Below are 18,196 nucleotides of genomic sequence, written 5' to 3'. Positions count from 1 at the left end.
TGTGGTTTTGTACTTTGCATCTCAAGGATTACCCAACAGGGCTGGGTTAAACCCAAGGCACCTCAGCCTGCCACCTGCTGCACCACGGCCCTGTGCATGTGGCACAAATGAGAGTGCAGGGCACTTTGTGTCTGAAATAAACCCAAAGTGAGCCCTGGGTCCTCCCTCTGGCACACGCTCACCCGGGCTGGCATTTGCAAAGTTTTCTGTTCAGTTTAGTTGCCACCGTAAGAACTTTCACAAATAAAAACCTGGCAATCCAATCTAACACCAAGCTTTTCCTTCTCATCGCTGGGAATGAAATCCTTATCCAGTCACAAAGCACGGCAAGGTACGGGGGTTTCTCTGGACTTTGTTGATGTTTGCCAAGTTTATATTTTGAAAGATATATCCCATAAATATAACTCTGTGCTTATGCACAGACAGGCAGTGTTTTGGTTGCATTCCTTTGGGTGCCTTTCAGTAGCTAAAATAACATTCTTGAGAGTGTAAACGTTTTGAGAGACTCTCACTTAAAAAAAAAAAAAAAAAAAGAAAGAAAGAAATAACATTTTTCAGATTGCTTTCTGGACAGTGTTCTGTCTTGTGGACGCGAGCTGGCAGAAGCAGCAGCAATGTCACAAATGATTAAACCCCTCGGCGGGCAGGGCTGGGCAGAGAGGCGCAGCTCTCACCCCACGGCAGGGACAAAGTTCTGACCAACATTTCCCTCACACAGCCCCTCTCTCTCTCTGTCTCCTCTGAGGCTCCCGTTTCGGGTCCGCCCAGCTCGGGGGCAGCACAGGAGGGCGAGCAGCACAAAGATAAGCTCAGCTTGGCTGCGAGTGAATGTGGGTTTAATCTGGCCCGTTCCACACAAAGGCTCTCCTGCTGACTCTGCGTTAATTGCCAACCCCCTGGATGGCAGCAGCGCCTCCCCTCCTTCCCAAAGCGGGTTTTCCACGGGTCTGTGGGGAAATAATCATTTCCACAGCACAGAGTAAGCGCCCTGTGCCAGCATCCCCCCGAGGCAGGAGCGGCTTTTATTGACGCTCCGATGCAGGGGAATCGTTCCTGACACACAGCGGGATGGACATTCCAGCTCGGTGCTTTCCCCACAGAACCACCGCGGGCAGGAAACGGGATTTGTTTGCACCACGTGTATGGTTGCCACGGGAAATGCAACTCTGAAATTCCCTCATTTTTAACTCGTATAAAATCCCACGGAGGAATTGCTCCCTCAAGGGCTTTATCCTTGCTCTGGGCCAGCTTTTTGCAGGACCTAAGGGCTGGGATTTTTTGCTACTTTGTCACATTTTGCTGAGAAGTTTATTAACTTTTCTCTGCACAGTTTACGTTGCTGTTAACCTCCATCACGCAGCAGTTGTTTCATTCTTTAAACTAAAAAAGATTGGGGGAGAACCAAGATGCCAAAACTGCCTTTAAATTGGCAGATTGAGAGAGAATCAAGATGCCCAAACTGCCTTTAAAAAGTAAGATTGGGAGAGAACCAAGATGCTTTCTCTTCTCTTCTCTTCTCTTCTCTTCTCTTCTCTTCTCTTCTCTTCTCTTCTCTTCTCTTCTCTTCTCTTCTCTTCTCTTCTCTTCTCTTCTCTTCTCTTCTCTTCTCTTCTCTTCTCTTCTCTCTCTCCTCTCTGACTCTGATACTCCAGATAACAAAAAAATCAATCACCATTTGATGTGGCACGGTCAAATGATGATTTTTGTGCTATGAAACTCAGTTGCACTGGGGGTGTGGATTTTCTCACCTAATGGCAAGATTTAAGAAAATAAAGGAGTTAGAAAGAAGTGTGTGACACAAAACCAAACCAAACCTGCCCAACTGGGGCAGCCCAGCATTGCTAACGCCATCAGTCTCTGAAATTACCCCTGGTTATTTCACTTCACCTCTGAAGAAAGCTGACACATCTGGCTCCTGTCCAGCTGTTTGTGCCACATTTATGTGGGAGCACAGAGAAGGGCACATCTTGGAGCTCACTGGCAGGGAGGAAACAACAAACTAAAGAAAACATCGGGGCAGCCTTGGGGAGCAGACTCAAAGAGAAAGCCCTGCAGCGAAGTAAAACGAGATATTTGCATTTTTTAAAAGTTTAGAAACCTCTTTAAATCATGCAAGGGCCAGCTGGAGGGCACTGGAAGCTCTCCTGGTGCTGGAGCAGGCTCAGGGTGTTGCGCTGTCCCTGTTCCCTCACAAGTGACTCCTCTGCAGGCACAGCAGGACTGACAGACCCTGCAGGACTGATGAACTCCCACGAGTTTATCTCTCCCTTCCGAGATAGGAAGCTCTGGCTGCTGTCTTCCCAGCATCTTCCCAGGGTGGTTAAGCTGCAAATCCCAATGTGTGTGTGTCTCTCTCTCAGACAAACAGCCTCCATGTATTTATTGGCTCAAGTTTTTTTCACCTGGTTTGGTGCTCTCTAACAAACAAATCTCTGCTGCAGTAATGTCACCTGAGCTGTGACTCTGGTTTTTGTTGTGTGTGAGGTGTGAAACAACCACAACCTCTCTGCATCCTTCCCTGGCCTGATCAGGGCCCAAAAAAGTCGCTTAAAACTACTTGGGCTTTACAGAAATCAATAAAACCCCCATGGGCAGCAGGAAGGGGGGATTCTGTCCCTGCGCCCCGGTGAGACCCCATTGCAGAGCTGGTGGGGACAGAGCAGCAGCACCTGGAGCAGCGGGAGCGAGCCCAGAGGGGGAAAGGCTCCAAAGCGACACGGAGTGGGTTAGAATTGGATACTGGGAATGAGGGAGTGTTCCCGGGGAGGGCGGCAGCGCTGGCGCAGTGTCCGGAGCAGCCCCAGGAGCGCTCCCGTCTCTCCGCGATTCCGGTTCAGGTTCCGAACAACGCCGGGGCCGAGCGGCTCCAGCGACAGCACAGCGGCGGGGGCGCCCTCTGGCGGCGAAGGGGCGTAACGGGGACCGGGACCGGGACCGGGATGACAGCAGAGCTCCTCGGGGGCCGCCTCACAGCCGCATTCCAGTTCGGGATGGGAGCGGAGCATCCGCCCGCAGCCCGGCACAGCTGCGGCAGGAGCGGGGACACGGCACGGCCCGGCACGGAGGGGACAGCGCCGTGAGCCGCGCCGGGAGCAGCACCGCCCTCTCCGCTCCCGGTCCCTCTGAATCCTTCCCGGTCCGGGTCCCGACCCCCATCCCGTTCCCGTTCCCGTTCCCGTTCCCGTTCCCGTTCCCGTTCCCGTTCCCGTTCCCGTTCTCGATCCCGATCCCGGTCCCGGTCCCCGTTCCGCACCTTCGCCGCCAGAGGGCGCCTCCCGCCGCCGCGCGCCCCGCCGCTCCCGCCTCCCCGCGCCCCGCCCCTCCCGCCTCCCCGCGCTGCGATTGGCCGAGCGGCGCGCGGCGCGCAGCGCGATTGGCCGCGGCGTCGGCCGCCCGCCCTATATAACGGGAGAGGGGGCGTGGCCTGGCCGCAGTCCGCGGGCGCTGCGGGCGGGGCGGGCACAAGATGGCGGCGGTGCGGGCCGTGTGTGTGATGCGCGGCGAGGGGGCTGTGGAGGGCGTCATCCACTTCGAGCAGCAGGTGAGGGCACGGCCGGGCCGCCGGGACCGCCCCGGCGGGTGCGGAGCCCCCGGGATGCCCCTCTCCAGCCTGCTCGCCGTGGCGGAGAGAGCGGGCGGGCTCAGCCCGAGGGCGCTGCGGCTCCAAATGGCCGCGGCCCTCCGGAGCTGCGCTGTCCCTTGCGGCCGGCCCGGGAGCGCGGCCGCGAGGTCACTCTGCCAAAGTACGGGATCTTTCTGGAGGCCCTGTCAGATAACAGGCACTCCTTGTGCTTGGTGATAAACAGGGGAAGGAACGCGTTCGAGGGCGTTAAACGAACGCAGACATTGCGGACAGCGCTGCCTTGGGCTCGTGGCCGGGCCTTTCTGTCACCTTGGTGTGACACGGAGCCGTGCAGTGGCAAAGTCCTTGTGCTGATCAGTGCTCTCTTTTGAAGGGTTCGGGACCCGTGAAAGTGACTGGGAAAATCACTGGACTGGCCGATGGAGAGCACGGCTTCCACGTCCATGAGTTCGGGGACAACACCAATGGTAAGGTGTCCCTGCCGGCCCTGGTGTCCCCGCACAGGGGCTGCTCAGCCCTGCAGAGCTGCTCGTGGTGTTGCAGCAGCAGCTTGGCTCTCACGTTTGCAAATCTGTGTGAGGAAATCGTGACCATTGCTGAGGAATTGCTTCCTGGATAATAAATACTCTGAGCTGAGCGTGTTGAGGCTGGTGGTCAAGAGCTGCCATGCCAAGCACTCGCCTGAGCGCTTGGATAACTCAGCGTTATGAAATAAGAAAGCTCCTGGCTGAGCCTGGGACTTGCAGGGCTGTGGCAGGTGATTTATCTGCAGGGATTAGCAGGGCATGGCACGGGAGAGGAGCTCTTTGCTGTGCCTGGGAGCGCTGTGGGAGCAGCAGCTTTATCCTGGGATCCTGCTCTGATGCTGTGCTTGTTCCAGGGTGCACCAGTGCTGGCCCCCACTTCAACCCGGAGCAGAAGAAGCACGGGGGTCCCAGCGATGCTGAGAGGTGAGTCCAGGGCATGGGCATTGCCAGAAAATCCCTGGGAATTCCTGTAGGCTTCCCGAGGTCACGTAGCTGCTCTTCGGTAACTCCTGCAGTTTGTTTCCCTGAGAGTGTGGTGTGAAACACTCTCCTGGGGACACTTTGTGGTTTTGTCAGGGCTCGGGTGGAGGGGACAGGGAGGGCCCGATGCTCGTGCTGGGTATCGGATTTGAGTGGGATGTGGGACTTGGCTGTTCCCTGGGAGCAGCTCTCACAGCAGTTCCCTTGGGTGGGTGCCAGAGGAAGTGGTGTGGCCGTGCCTGCTGGGGTTGGGGAGCAGGGCTCAGGGAGCCTGGCCTCGCACAGGGCTCGGGACAGCCCTTGGAATGCTGGCAAATCCCACCTGAGCCACAGGCCGGGCAGAGCTGGATCTGAGCCAGCTCCTGCATGACACAGCATGAAATGTGTGCTGGGCCCTGGCAGGCGCTGCTCGGGGCTAAAGGTTGGGATTGCAGGGACACCGGGGCTGCTGCAGCCTCGGCACATCCCGATCCTGCACTGGCTGTGGGCAGGGGCGTTCCTTAGGAGGGTGCAAGAAGTGGATCTTGCTTGAATCTGGGTAAGAAACAACTGGAGTGATGCTTCCTGGAAGCCTAAACGAGGAGATTGCTCAGAGGAGAGCTGTCATTAACCCAGTTCTGTAGGACTTGGTTAAAAATAGGAATTTTTGTAGAAAGCTGGTGGTCAGCCCTGGGCTGGCTGAGCCTGGTAGGGATGTGTCAGTATTCCAGGTTCTGTATCTGGACAGCGGAGCCTGACACATCAGGATCAGCTGCATTTGGAGGGAATGCTGTGCTTGGGGCAGGTGTGCAGGACACAGCACAGCAGCATGTCCACAAGTCCTGTGACAATTCCACTGCTCCAGGCTCAGCTCTCCAGGGAAGCCTTAGCAGAGATGCAGCTCTGATAGAAGCTGTGTGGGAGAGCAGAGTGCCAAGTGATGGGGCAATGCCAGACTGGAATAATCATCCCTGGCACAGGCTGGGACTGAGCAGTTCCTGCCCTGCCTGTGACCTGCTGCCTGACAAACAGCTTCTCCTAATCCCCTTAAACCCAAAGCCTGTGCAGTAGCTGAGCTGTCCTGGACAGCAGAAGCTCTGAGAACAGTGGTGGTGTTCACTGGATTTGGGAGCCTCTGTTGTGCTGTAACATGAACTGCCAGCCTTGCCTTGGAAAGCTTTGGGTGCGGGGCACGTTGTGAGGTGGCTGTGTCTGTGCAGGCACGTGGGAGACCTGGGCAATGTGACTGCCAAGGGAGGCGTGGCCGAGGTGTGCATCCAGGATTCCGTCATCTCCCTCTCGGGCCCACACTGCATCATCGGCCGCACCATGGTGGTGAGTGGGGCCCCAGGGCAGGGACAGGGCATCCACAGCCATCCTGATCCATCCCTCTGTGCCTTGGCTGGCACCTCCCTGCCAGCCTGCTGCACATGTCCCGACTCTGCTCTTCCTGCTGCGGGTGCCTGAATCGCCCCTGGGCAGCTCCAGTGGGAAGCTTTCAGCATGGAGATCAGGGTGTAGCTGCTCTGGAGGTGCTGCTGCTGCCAGGAGCAGTGATGGCTGGATCAATTAACGTCCCTTTAATTGTGCTGCAGGTGCACGAGCGGCGGGATGACCTGGGCAAAGGGGGCAACGACGAGAGCCTGCTGACCGGGAACGCGGGGCCCCGCCTGGCCTGCGGGGTGATCGGGATCGCCAAGTGCTAAACGCTGCCTGCAGTGCTCCTCCTGCTGCTCCTGCCCCTCCTGCAACCTCAGATGTGTCATCCACGTCCTGCTCCTCTGCATCCCGAGCAGCACTCGCACGCCGGAGACCGAGCGACTTTTGTATGATGTACATTCAATTAAAGTGTCCCTGATGGAATGGCTCTGTGGTCTCTGCTCACCTCCTGCTGCCACCATTCCGTGTCACATCCCTGCTCTGAGGGAACGGGTAGTGCTCCTGTTCCAGCCCCTGGGTGTGTCAGGCTTCCTCCTGGGGCAGGGGCAGCATTTGTAGGCTTCAAACTTGTATAATAAATGTTCTGGGCAGATACACCCCGGTCTGGCTGTCTGTGAACAGGAGAAAAAACCCAAAGGCCCAAACGTGCTCCTGCTGGCAAGGGGGGCCTGGGCTTCAGCAGGTGTATGGTTAAATTCCATCCAGCAAGGTTCCAGGCAGAATCCCAGGAGTGCCACTGTGTGCCAGCCTCCATCCTGTTCTGGTGTGTCCTTCTGAAGCAGATTTCAGGCTCTCTCTTCATAGAGAAAATGAGTCACTTCAACAAGGACTTGTATCAGTGGTTTCTTCTGCCCTTCAGGATATTCATGGAGTAGCAGGCTGTAGTTCCAGGTAACCCCACTCCACTGAGCTACTAAGGGAACTGGGTAGGAGAGCAGGAATACTGTAAAAACACTTTGAACTTACGTTCCCTGTTGCTGCCAGAGCAGTGTGTGAGTCTTCACCTCCCTGTGCCTCCTCCAGAGGGTTGCTGCTGCTGCTGCTGCTGCTGCGAGGGCTGTGCAGAGGCACTGCTGCAGAGGGTGTAAAGAGTTATTCCACAGTTTTCCAGGCTTTCAAATCCCTACTGAGGCACAGAACAGGGGTGGGATTTGCATGAACAGAGCACCCTTGTGCCTCTCATTGTCTCCAGCTCTTTAAGGAGGTGTTCTCAGTGAAACAAACCTTCCCTCCTTACAGAGCTGGAGCAGCTTTTCCCAAGGCTCAAACCTGGATTTGTGGGACAAGGTAATGTCCCGTGGGCCCAGCAGGAAACAACCAGTGAGGATACGAGTTTTAACACATGGAAGCTGAGGTCACTACAATCTGTAAACAGGTTCTTTCTCTCTTTATTCTGCTATTGCAAGAACATAAAAATAGATGTCCTCTCCCCAGAGCTCCACAGTGGCTCTCCCACCCTCTCCCCCGCCCAGAGACAATTCCCTCTGCCCTTTTTGACAGCAGGGCAGCTGTAAAAAAGGACTGATGTGAGGAAGCAGCTGCCCTTCCCTTGGGGCAAAATCCCCAGCTTTAAAGGTAGAACACACCTATAGCAAGGAGAAAAAAACCATTATACGCATAGGATTCAAACACTGGTGCTGCTGGGGTTATGGGAGCTCTGAGCCACATGGGGTGAGCAGAACTTCCCACAGCACCCTGCCCCAGGGATCAGCCACAGAGACACTGCACCTGCCCTCGGCACAGCTGACAGCACACGGAAGGGCTCTCACGAGGAGGTGCCACAACACCCTCTGTCCCCAGCCCGGGGCACACAACCTACCTCTGGCAGGGTGAGCAGGAGCAGCCCCGTGTCCATGGAGGGAGGGCCCAGTCCTTGTCCAGCCCCGCCCGCAGAGCCAGGCTGGAATTGTGGTGCCTCCGAGGTCCCGCTCCCAGCAAGTACCAAAGCTGCAGGGCAGGCACTGCCCAGCCTGGCACACTCTGTGTAACCTCAGAGCAGATGCTCGCTGCCTGAAGGGGTCACGTCTTAAAAAAAGGCAAATTAGGAGCAACAGGAACCACAGAACCAATTGAAGGGAGGGAGGGGAAAAAAAAATAAAGCAAAGAATGGATTGCATTGCAAACACTAAAACAGTTAACTCTGCAATTAACATCTTAAAACTAACGTTTAGCCGGGGTGGTCAAGTAGCTCATTAAAATGCAGCAATCTAAAACTCCAGAGGACTGTTACAAATAAAAATTCACTTCTGTGAATCGCTACACAAACAGATGGATTTCCTTTAACAAACAGAACCAAACCAGTCTAATTTAGACTCCAGTACAGCATTAACAGTTCCAACTTTAGGCTGCTGAACACTCCTTTTCCACTTCAGTGCAGCGTAGGAAGAATAGCACACGTTAAAAGTTTGTTACGAAAATAGAGTTTATTAAAAACACATCCCTATTGTTTTGAGGAGCTTTCACCGTTACCTTTTCTTAAATTAAAAAAAAAATAGAAAGCACTTCTACTTCTGATTCGTAAACTTTTTAAAGTCAAAACTTTAAAAAAGTTACAGCAAAAATGGGTAATATTTTAATCATCTCTTCAGTATTTTATGTTATGTTGTGGCTATTTTAAATAGAAGGGAAGCAATCAAATTGCTCACGGCGCCCCGCCTCGGGGCGCGGGGCGGAAGCGGATTTACAGCACTGTACAACCCACGCCGGGCTCCGCGGCCCGGGCGGCCCTAGCGCGGCGCCTCGGCCGCCGAGCCCGTGTCCTTGTCCGCCTGTTCCAGGGATGAGGTAGCCTCGGGCGCCGACTCCGCCGCGGCGCTGGCGCCCGCGGGCTCGGCGTCTCCCGCAGCCAGTTCTGAAACGAGTTCCGCGCCCTCCGTTTTGCCGCCGTGCGACTCGTGGTTTTTGTCGCCCTCCGCCCTGTCTGTCACCTCCGGCTTCTCCTTGCCGCGGCTCTCCTCCTTGTCTCTGCGCGACTCCCGATCCCTGGAATCCCTCTCCCTGTCTCGGTGGCCGCTGGAGCGCCTGTTCCTGTCCTCCGAGTCCCTGTGCCGGTCGCGCTCGGGGCTGCGGCGTCCCCAGTCTCGCCTGTCGCGCCCGCCCGGCCGCTCGTGCTCCCGCTCGTCGCGGCCGCCGTAGCGCTCCCGCTCGCCGTCCGCGCGGTTCCCGAAGGATCTCCGGCCGAAGCGCTCCTGCTCTCTGCCGCTGCCCGCGAACTGCCTGTCGTTCCGGAACTGCCGCCCGTCCCTGCTCTCCTCGCCGCCGCCCTGGCCGCCCGCGGGCCGCACGAAGTGGCCGGGCGGAGGGAAGGGCGCCTTCATGCCGTGCGGGGGAGGCATGCCGAAGCCGCCGGGGCCCGGCGGCGGCCCCCGGTGCATCATGTGCGGCGGCATGTGGCGCGGCGGCAGCATGGGGAAGCGCGGCAGCGGCGGCGGCGGCGGCATCCCCGGCGGGCGCTGCAGCGGGATCAGCCCGGGCCGGGCGCCCAGCAGCCCCGTGGACGGAGTCTGCAGCCCCACCACGGGCGCGGGCGGCGGCGGCGCTACCCCCTGCGTGCCTGCAAGGAACACAAGCGACAGTCAGAGCCGGCACCGGGCTGCGGAGCGCTTCCCGACCTCAAACCCAATAATCCGCGCTTATCTGGGAACGGAGCGGCCCAGAACCAGGAGCGGAGCCGCCGGGGCTCTGTGCGCTGCTGGCAGCGAGGGCTGTGCCCAGGGCAGCAGCTAACCCTGATCCCAGAGACTCCCTGCGGAGAGCCTTGCCCTGGTGCAGGAACAGCTCTCCCTAAGCCCCAGCTCAGCCTCCTGCTTCCCCAAGCCCCTTCCAGGTGAACACACCCCACTCCCTCCAGTGGGATTCAGGCATTTCCCTCTGCCACAAACAGCAGCTGAACACCCCACAGCTGCACAGCACCAGAAACAGGCACAGAGGAGGCTGGAATACAGCTGAACACAGCTCTCTTTACCACTCCACAGAAAAGGGACACAACAAAGATTCATAATAGAATAAACCTTGCAATGTAAACAAAAATGAAATGCAACAATAGAATAAACCTGGCAATGTAACTAAAACAAAATGCAACATTAGAATAAACCCTGCAATGTAAACTAAAAGGAAATTCAACAGGTCATTCCTGGCTTCTTTTTTTTGTAATAGTGTTCCATCCTTTATAGCACATATGCAGCACCAACTGTTTTCCAGTTTTATTCCTATGCTCTTCATAGGAGTTAAAAAACTCCCTCTCCAAAAACACTGTCGGACAAAGCTGAGCCCACAGCTCCTGGACACCAACACAAGGAGCCAAAACCAGGATTTTGACAAGAATCCTGAGCTCCAGCTGAGCCCTTGCCACCACCCCAGGGCAGGTGCCTCCAGTCTGAACCAGGAGCACTGTCCAGTGCTCCAAGAGCCCTCACACTGCTCCATCTGCTCCTGCTCACCAGCACCTCCTGCCCTAGGAACACAGCCCCTGCCTGAGAAAAACCAGGATGAAATTCTGTGGGAACTGATGCTGGAATTGATGTCAGCAGTGAAACTGCCCTTGGGAGCAGCCACACGAGCTGCCGTGGTGTTCATCCCTCCCTTGTCCAGCTTTGGTACCTGTCCCCAGACAGAGCTGAGCCTGCTGTGCTGCCCTCTCACCACACACTGACTTCAGGGATGTCTCTGACAGAAACCTTTTCACCTGAGTGCTCTTTAAATCCGTATTGGAAGGAAGTTGGATTTTGCCAGTGAGAATATTCATGTGACATCTTCCAGTCCATGATATCCTCTGCCCTTCCCCTGCAGGCAGTCAGACACAGCTCCCACTCTTGGAGAGAAATGGTCCAGTACCAACAGCTTTTTTACTTTTCTGCATTTTTTCCTTCCTCTAAAATGCAAAGCCTTCTCCCCTCCTGGTCAATAACCAGGTCTGTAACCACCCAGTTTAAACTCCTCCTGTGACAGAACTACAGATCTGACAAGACAGACTCATAGCTAATGATGTCTCCCAGGAATTCTGAGATTTGGGGATATTCTTCTTGGTAAAAACATCTTTTAATCTTCCCCAGAAGATTAAAACAAGGCAGAAAAGAATAACTGAGAACTAAAGAGCTGAAGTTAAGCCTGTGCTTCTGCTTAGAAGCAGCAGAGCAGATGTGGGTTACCAGAGCATGAACATGAGGTGAGGGAGGCAAGTTTCACATTTAATAAGTCATTAAATTTCTCAATCTTATTTGTACCTAGAACTCCTTCATTCTGAACTGCACTGGCTGCAGAGCTGCACACTTTGTATTTTACATTTATTTTAAATATCACCCCTCTTCAGTGCTGAGGCTAAAGCAACTGTAGAATACTGGAGTTTGCTCACTCTCCTGACAAATCAGGCACCAACTCAAAACCTAAAGAGCTGTCCAGAAACACATCCCAGCTTACTGAAAATGCTCAGGGAAATTCATGCTACAGACACACACACACACCATGTCTGGGGCAAGTTAAAATCCTCTTTTGTTTTAGGAAGTACCTGACATTCAAGCAGTTTCCTGAGCTGGGTATGAACTCCCTGAGCTCTGAGAGAAACCCTGAGGTGATTTCCTGACCCAGCTTGTCCTGCTGCAGCCAGTTCCCTCACACCTGCCACCTGCTGCTCTGTCCCAATGTGCAAAACCACACCTTGCCTTCACAACAGATTTTATGGGTTTGGGAGGAGCAGCCATCACACACCAAAGTGTCCCAAGTTACACCACCCGACTCCTACAACACAGCCCAGAGTGCTCAGGCTGGCCTGAAGGATCTTGTGTCCAGGGAGGGCGCAGGAGCCATCCTTACTGAAGGATGAAGCCAGATTTGCCTGTCACTGTGATACAGACCTGACCATCTCCCCCAGCTGGACAAAGCTTACATTCCCTTGGGATAATTCCCATGTCACCAGGGCTGGCAGCTGATTAACTCTTACACAAACTCTGCTCACTCAGTGGTTCCAGTAACTTGAACCCAACCCCTTGAATCACCTCCCAGCACGTGGAGCTCTGTGCTGTCTGTCTGTCCCTCATGGAAACACATGGAACAAGCCAAAAGCTCATGGATCCAGCACAACAGCAGCAGGGCTTCACTCCACTCTGAAGCTGCTGTTCTCCAGCATTCTGCATGTTCTCCAGTGGGGAATGTGGCATCCTACAGCTAGAGTGTTAAACACTGCCAGGGAATTCCTGAGAGGGAGACCATGTTGTCAGTCTGGTGGGATTTGGCTGGAGTTTGCTACAGAATCATTCAGAACCTCACACATTCCCAAGTCCAAGAATATCAAGTGCAGGTTATGTTGTCCAAGACAGTGAAACTCCAGAACTCTGAGCTACCTTTACAGAAAGTGTCATTCAGCAGGAAGGTGTGACTTTCTGAAATTCCTAACAAAATTCCCTGACTCCATGGTGTCACCACAGAGTTTCTCAAGCTTTTCTCTGTTTTGAAAGGGTCTTCTGTAAAGTTTTCAACATGCAGGATCCATAAATCATTAGTCATGGATGGAAAATTTAGCCCTCACATCCAATAGAGCATTGAGCTCTCAGGGAGACAAATCTGATTTTCTTCAGTGATCACTGAAAATTCTGGGCAGAAACACACTAACACAAAATTAGCTTTTCATTCATTTCTTAGGCTCTCATGTAGAGGCCCAAAATCCCCTAAATGTAGTAATCTCACTAAAATTTGCACGTAACAAGTCTCTGGAGTAAATTCTTGACACTGGCCCATCCAAAGCCATCATAAAATAAGCATTTAGCAGAGTTCTGTAACAGTTCACACTCCCTTTCAAAACCTGACCAAGTTTGTATCATATTAGGAAAAGTAATTTAAGCAACATATTCCCATTACCCTGGGTTTGCTAGTCAGAAAAACATTTGGTAATAGTTAAATAAAATATTCTTACAAAGGTTTCAAAACCTGTCCTACTGCAGGGCTGCATAAAAGCTTTTCTGTTCTATTAAAACAATTTATTCCATACATAATGTACCCCATCCTCAGAGATTTCAAAAATACACTAAAAATAGTTTCTCTGCATGGTAATTTTCTATATCTAATAGCTGAGTCTAAAACCTGGTTTCTATGTCATACAGATGTGTTGCTCTAAGTTCATTGTCTAGACTGTATAAACCTTCACTTGCTAAAAGTGGACAGTATTTGAATTTGTAACTTATACATCATGGCTTTGGATCTTCAGTAGTAAAAAATACTGACTGTTCCTCCTGTACAAAACTAAGCCTTTAAAATTGATTTGAAAGCCAACAGTGGGACAGAAATTTCAACAAGTTGAGAAGAATGTGCTTCCCTTTCCCCTGGCCTGTGAGTCAGTAGCCAAACCAAAATGGTATTTAAAATGCAGGGAAGAATGAAGAGCAGAACTTACCCAGGAGGGCACTTACCAAGGAGTGGAACAGCCTGGGTGACAGGAGCAGGGACATTGGTAGGTGCTACAGGAGGTGGGACAGTGCCATAGAGTTTGGAAGTGTCAGTACTTTCAGCATTCCCTCTGCCTCCAGACACTACTGTCGGGATGGGATTTCCTACAGACGACTCCTTTGTAGTGTCCTCACTCCCACCAGTGGCTGTAGCTGAGGAACAAGGCAAGGGCACACTGAGCACCAGGCAGCAATCCCTGCAGGCCCCTGCCCTCCCCAAGGCCCAGCACTCACAGTTTGGGATGTTCACTGCCGGAGTGTGCGGGACAGAGACCGGAGGGGTTATGGGAGGCGGCGGCCCGGGAGGAAGGAACCCTACAAGAAGCACAGACAGCAGAGAGAGCCCTGAGTGCCCCTGGCACAGCCCAGCGCAGCTCTGGCCTGCAGGGCCCGGGCTGGCCCTCCCCACAAACCTGGAGGTAAATGCAGCGGGTTGAAGCCCGGCCGCAGGAATGGAGGCGGCGGCGGCGGCGGCACCCCGGGGGCGAATCCAGGAGGGGGAATTCCTAAAGGTGCTGTGAAAGCTGGGGGCTGGAGTGCACCAACCACGGGGGGCCCTGATGGATGGGGGGGAACCTGGGAAAGGAAAGGGAAACATGGGTTACCCCAAGAGTGCCCCAAAGGCTCTGTGTCCCGCTGGGGATCTCTGTCCTCGTCCAGCTCCACCAGGACATCTCAGCGACCCCAAACTCCTCTGCAACAAGGGGGCACTCGCACAGAAGATGCAGCGGCACTCCAGAACTCCCATCACTGAAAATACCAACACCACCCTCTCTGCCTTTGTAATTAGAGAATTTTCCTCTGTGCTAATGCCTGTTGGTAACTCACCTCCACAAACCCCTCACACAGCGCCTGGGATTCATGTGCACCCAGCATGATGGATTTCCAGACGGGATCCACTGGAATGCTCACTACTTCAGAGCAACTAAAAACCTCTGCTTGTCTCTTTCTCATTACCTGAGTGTGCACATTAGAGTGACTGGTGTTCCCTTTTCCTTTATTTCTGCTTTATATCAAACTCTGAATTTAAATTAGCTCTGATATACTGACAAGAAACTACCAATATAAAAGTAGTGGAGTATCTGCCAATAAGAAAAGCTTTCAGAGGAACATTAATATATAAAACAAATAACAAAACAAAGCCAATCACAAAGCCTGAAGATGCAATTCAGCCCTTCTAAAACAAAGATTCCACTGCAGCAATTCCTCTGTGACTGAGAGAACAGAGTTCCCATTCATGGCATTCCCTCCCTCCCTGAATTATTATTTAAAGTGAGTTTTGTTTGTTTCTGTGGAACAACTCTCACCTGTGGAGGAGGTACTGTTATTGGTGCAGGCATGGGAACAGGAATTGGGACAGGTAAAGCTTTGGGAATAGGTGACACTGGTTCATTGTGCGCAGCTTCTGCGCCTCCATTCTGAGCCACTTCATTCTCAGACTTCTTGGGAATTCCCTTCCACTCTGCCCAAAACAAAATCCCAGCAGACACAGGTCAGACAAGCAGTACCATGTGAAACATGTTTAGTCATGTTTACAAAAATTGAAAATACTCAGGTAATAACAGCATAGAGCTAAGAAGCATTTATACTGTTTCTGACAATAAAAAATCCAAATTATTTTGAACACAGCAAATAAACTTGTTGTTCCTTTCAGCAGTCATTCAACAATCCTTTGCACTGACAGTGTTCATACACACCCAGGATTCTGATACATTATCTGTGACAAAAACTGCAAGGCTCTTTGGGACAAGTTTTCAACAGGTTCATTCTATTGCTCTCAGGCAAGAAGGCAGCAGCTTTGCCACTTCTCTGAAAACTCATTTCTAAAAATCCCAACATCTTCAAGTCTCAAACAAGGAAAAGAGAATACGACTCTAAAGAATTGCAGCAAAGTAACAAAAATGCCCAATATAGCTTTAAACCTAATTTATGGAAGGAATGGCCCCTATTGTCTGTCAGAACTTCCTGGGAAAAGCCAGCTAAGCACAAAGAGGGATCAGTGAGGGGGCATTTTGGGAAAGAGAAAAGCACTGAGAGGACTGGAACACACTGACATTATGCTCATGATTCATTACATTTTTGTTTAAAACACACAGCTGATTTTTGTGTGTTCAGCATGAGGAGATGCTACAATTAGAGCACATAATCACCAGCACACTGGGCAAACTTTACAGAATGGTCAAATCCTGAAATAAAGGTTCAATAAAAACCATGCAGTGACACTGCACCTGGACTAAGGGTCTCGTTGTCCAGCATTCCTCCTTCACAGAAACTTTCCAGATCTTCAGGCTTGACTTTGTCCCATGGTATGTAAGTCACACCCAGTTCTACATCCCAATACTGCTTGTAGTCTGGCTTTATTCCTTTATTCAGAGCCCAGGCAATCTTGGGTAGGGGGAAATACAAGTGGTCAGTAAAATGTTCCCATTTTCATGGATTTATCATTTCATTCTCACAAAACAGCATTTGAGGGTAAAAAGTAAAAATCCTAAGTGAAAAAGCTACAGAACGCTGAAGAAAGTATTTTTTTAAGCAGACTTGGTTCCTGTTTCTTGGCTTGACTCTTGCACATCATTTGTAAAAATGCATAAAGCCAGCTTCTTCTGATGATCCCCAGCCACCAAGATTAATTCCACTTCCCTTTGGAGGACAGCGTCACACTAATTTGACATTCTACAGAAGGAAGAACTTCTCTAATTGATGCACATTTCCTTATTTATGAGTACTCTTTGTAGGATTATCATATGTAATGAAACTCTGTTAGGAGACAAATAACAGTAACAAGAAACAGACAGTGCCAGTCCCCTGCAATGAGCAAAAAGGCACCCTTTTTGTTGATTAAACAGATAGTTAGTGGCAATCTTTCAAGGAAACTGATACAAGGTTCCACTATCCCACTACAGACCAGGAACAGTAATTCCCAAAAACCAGTTCACTGGTGTATTTTTGCAGGATTTTACAGAATGTCATCTCCAGAACCCATATGAGTCTGAAATAGCCCAAAGCCCAGCAGAGATGAGACAGGATGACAGTAATTACAGCAGCTTTGGAAAGCCTGATGCTTTCAAGCAGTACCTTGATGGATTTCTGGTTGACTTTGAAGTTGCCTCGGCTCAGTTTCTGCAGGGCTCTGTTGGCATCTTGTCTGTGCACCATGACAATGTAGGCACATCCTCTGGGCGGTATCATCTGTGTGGGGTTGAGGGAAAAAATTCATTTTGTGGGTAACAAACAGTGATCAACACACAAATGCACAGTTACAGCAAGCTGGGACATCAGGGGCTGTTCCAAAGGGGCTGTGCAAGTATGGAAGGAAATGTTAGTTTAAGAGGCTAAGAAAGCCACTATCTTCTGGAAATTCACATTTCTAGTGAACTGAAACTTCCACAACTTCTGAAACCTCCAAACTCTAAAATACAGCTGACTTTTGCACATTTAACCATTTTAAATTGCTAAACAATAACGTTCATGTAAATTTTAACATCTGGCAATTAGTTACTTTGTTGGAATGCACAACAGTATCCCCCTTCACTCTGCCAGCTGCACCTCCACATTCAGTTCTAGCTGCAGATTTGGAGTAATTTTTATTTGTAATGAATTTTGGGGAAAAACTCCTATGTTCTCTTACAAAATTTGGGAATAGAAAGAAAATTAGGCACTTATTTTTGTTTGAATGAATGAAATTTTTGAAGTTACTGGAACAGCTATAATTTATACATAAAATATCCTTAAATACAGCAAAATAAAACAATAGTTGTCTGTGTTTATGGCTAAAATGACAGAAGAGCAACAAGAACTCCAGCTGAGAGTCCATGCTCCTATAATCAAATAAAATGAAGCAGCCAAGGAACTCAGAAGCATGGGATGTAATTCTGCAGCCATCATCCTGCAGGGAAAGCAGGATTTTTATGAAAATGGGGTAATTTTCTGTACTTTTATACTGCAGGAAACCAAAGCAGCTCCCTTCTTGTTTGTGTACAGGTCAGCCACATGCTCTGAGTGCCCACACCAAAAACACAAGACATGGAAAATGAGAGGCCAGCTCTTTGGAATGTATCAGAAATGACTCTGCCTCACAGCAGCCTAGAGAGATGTTGTGCACCCAAACACATCAAAGCAGCTCACACTGCACCCCTTCTACTCACATTGATGGACTCAATGGGGCCAAACTCCTCCAGGAGACTTCCTACATCCTGCTGAGTTGTCCTTTTGTCCAGCTGTCCTACCCAGAGTGTGGTACTGCAAACTACAACCAAGAGTTAGCACAGGTGGTCCTTACAGCACAGATAACCCACACCTATCCCATGCTGAACCCAGGGTAATAACCAGGAAAGGACCTCAAGGTATCCCCCAGGCTGCAGGTTACTGCAGCAACACTCTACACTCATCCAGGTTTTCCACCTGAGAGATACAGAACTGCAAACTCTGACAGCCAACCTGACAGAACCTTGGAAAGGTGCTGGCAGCAGCACATCTCACAGCACTGCAGGGAGCTTCCACTGAGCAGCTCCAGGGCTGCTCTACCCCTGGGACCATCACTCACCACTTGGCTCTTGAAACACCTCAGGGTTTTGTCTCTCTTATATGAGAAAGAATATTTTTATTTTACTTGATGAGAAGATTCCACACTCCCAAGGAACATGCACAAGACTACTACGTTTGGTGTATAAACGCTGGCAAAGCCAGGATTGTACCAGAAATCCAACCATCAGCCTGTGTGCTTTCGAGGTAAGATCTCTTCTTCAGGTTGGGGA

General features: G+C 51.4%; 2 protein-coding genes across 3 annotated transcripts in view; one reads left to right on the top strand and one right to left on the bottom strand.

Annotated features, from left to right (window-relative positions):
• The first annotated feature begins 3,441 nt into the window (after positions 1–3,441).
• Positions 3,442–6,432, top strand: SOD1 (superoxide dismutase 1). The gene is made up of 5 exons (XM_063150254.1): positions 3,442–3,541; positions 3,957–4,050; positions 4,464–4,533; positions 5,790–5,904; positions 6,165–6,432. The coding sequence occupies exons 1-5, from the start codon at positions 3,467–3,469 to the stop codon at positions 6,273–6,275; spliced, it is 465 nt and encodes a 154-aa protein (XP_063006324.1). The 5' UTR covers positions 3,442–3,466; the 3' UTR covers positions 6,276–6,432.
• A 1,981-nt stretch (positions 6,433–8,413) lies between these two features.
• Positions 8,414–18,196, bottom strand: part of SCAF4 (SR-related CTD associated factor 4) — a 29,650-nt gene continuing 19,867 nt past the window's right edge. For both annotated transcript variants that reach the window (XM_063150252.1, XM_063150253.1), the window contains 8 exons: positions 17,588–17,688; positions 16,518–16,631; positions 15,671–15,827; positions 14,750–14,904; positions 13,856–14,018; positions 13,677–13,757; positions 13,407–13,595; positions 8,414–9,562 (listed from right to left, as the gene is read on the bottom strand). In XM_063150252.1, coding sequence (XP_063006322.1) covers positions 8,736–9,562; positions 13,407–13,595; positions 13,677–13,757; positions 13,856–14,018; positions 14,750–14,904; positions 15,671–15,827; positions 16,518–16,631; positions 17,588–17,688 — 1,787 coding nt within the window. In that variant the 3' untranslated portion in view covers positions 8,414–8,735. The remainder of the gene's footprint in view (positions 9,563–13,406; positions 13,596–13,676; positions 13,758–13,855; positions 14,019–14,749; positions 14,905–15,670; positions 15,828–16,517; positions 16,632–17,587; positions 17,689–18,196) is intronic.

Source organism: Melospiza melodia, chromosome 2 (assembly GCF_035770615.1).
Source record: "Melospiza melodia melodia isolate bMelMel2 chromosome 2, bMelMel2.pri, whole genome shotgun sequence".
Classification (NCBI taxonomy): domain Eukaryota; kingdom Metazoa; phylum Chordata; class Aves; order Passeriformes; family Passerellidae; genus Melospiza; species Melospiza melodia.
Note: the sequence above shows the minus strand (reverse complement) of the source record. Positions and strands in the feature narration are given on the sequence as shown.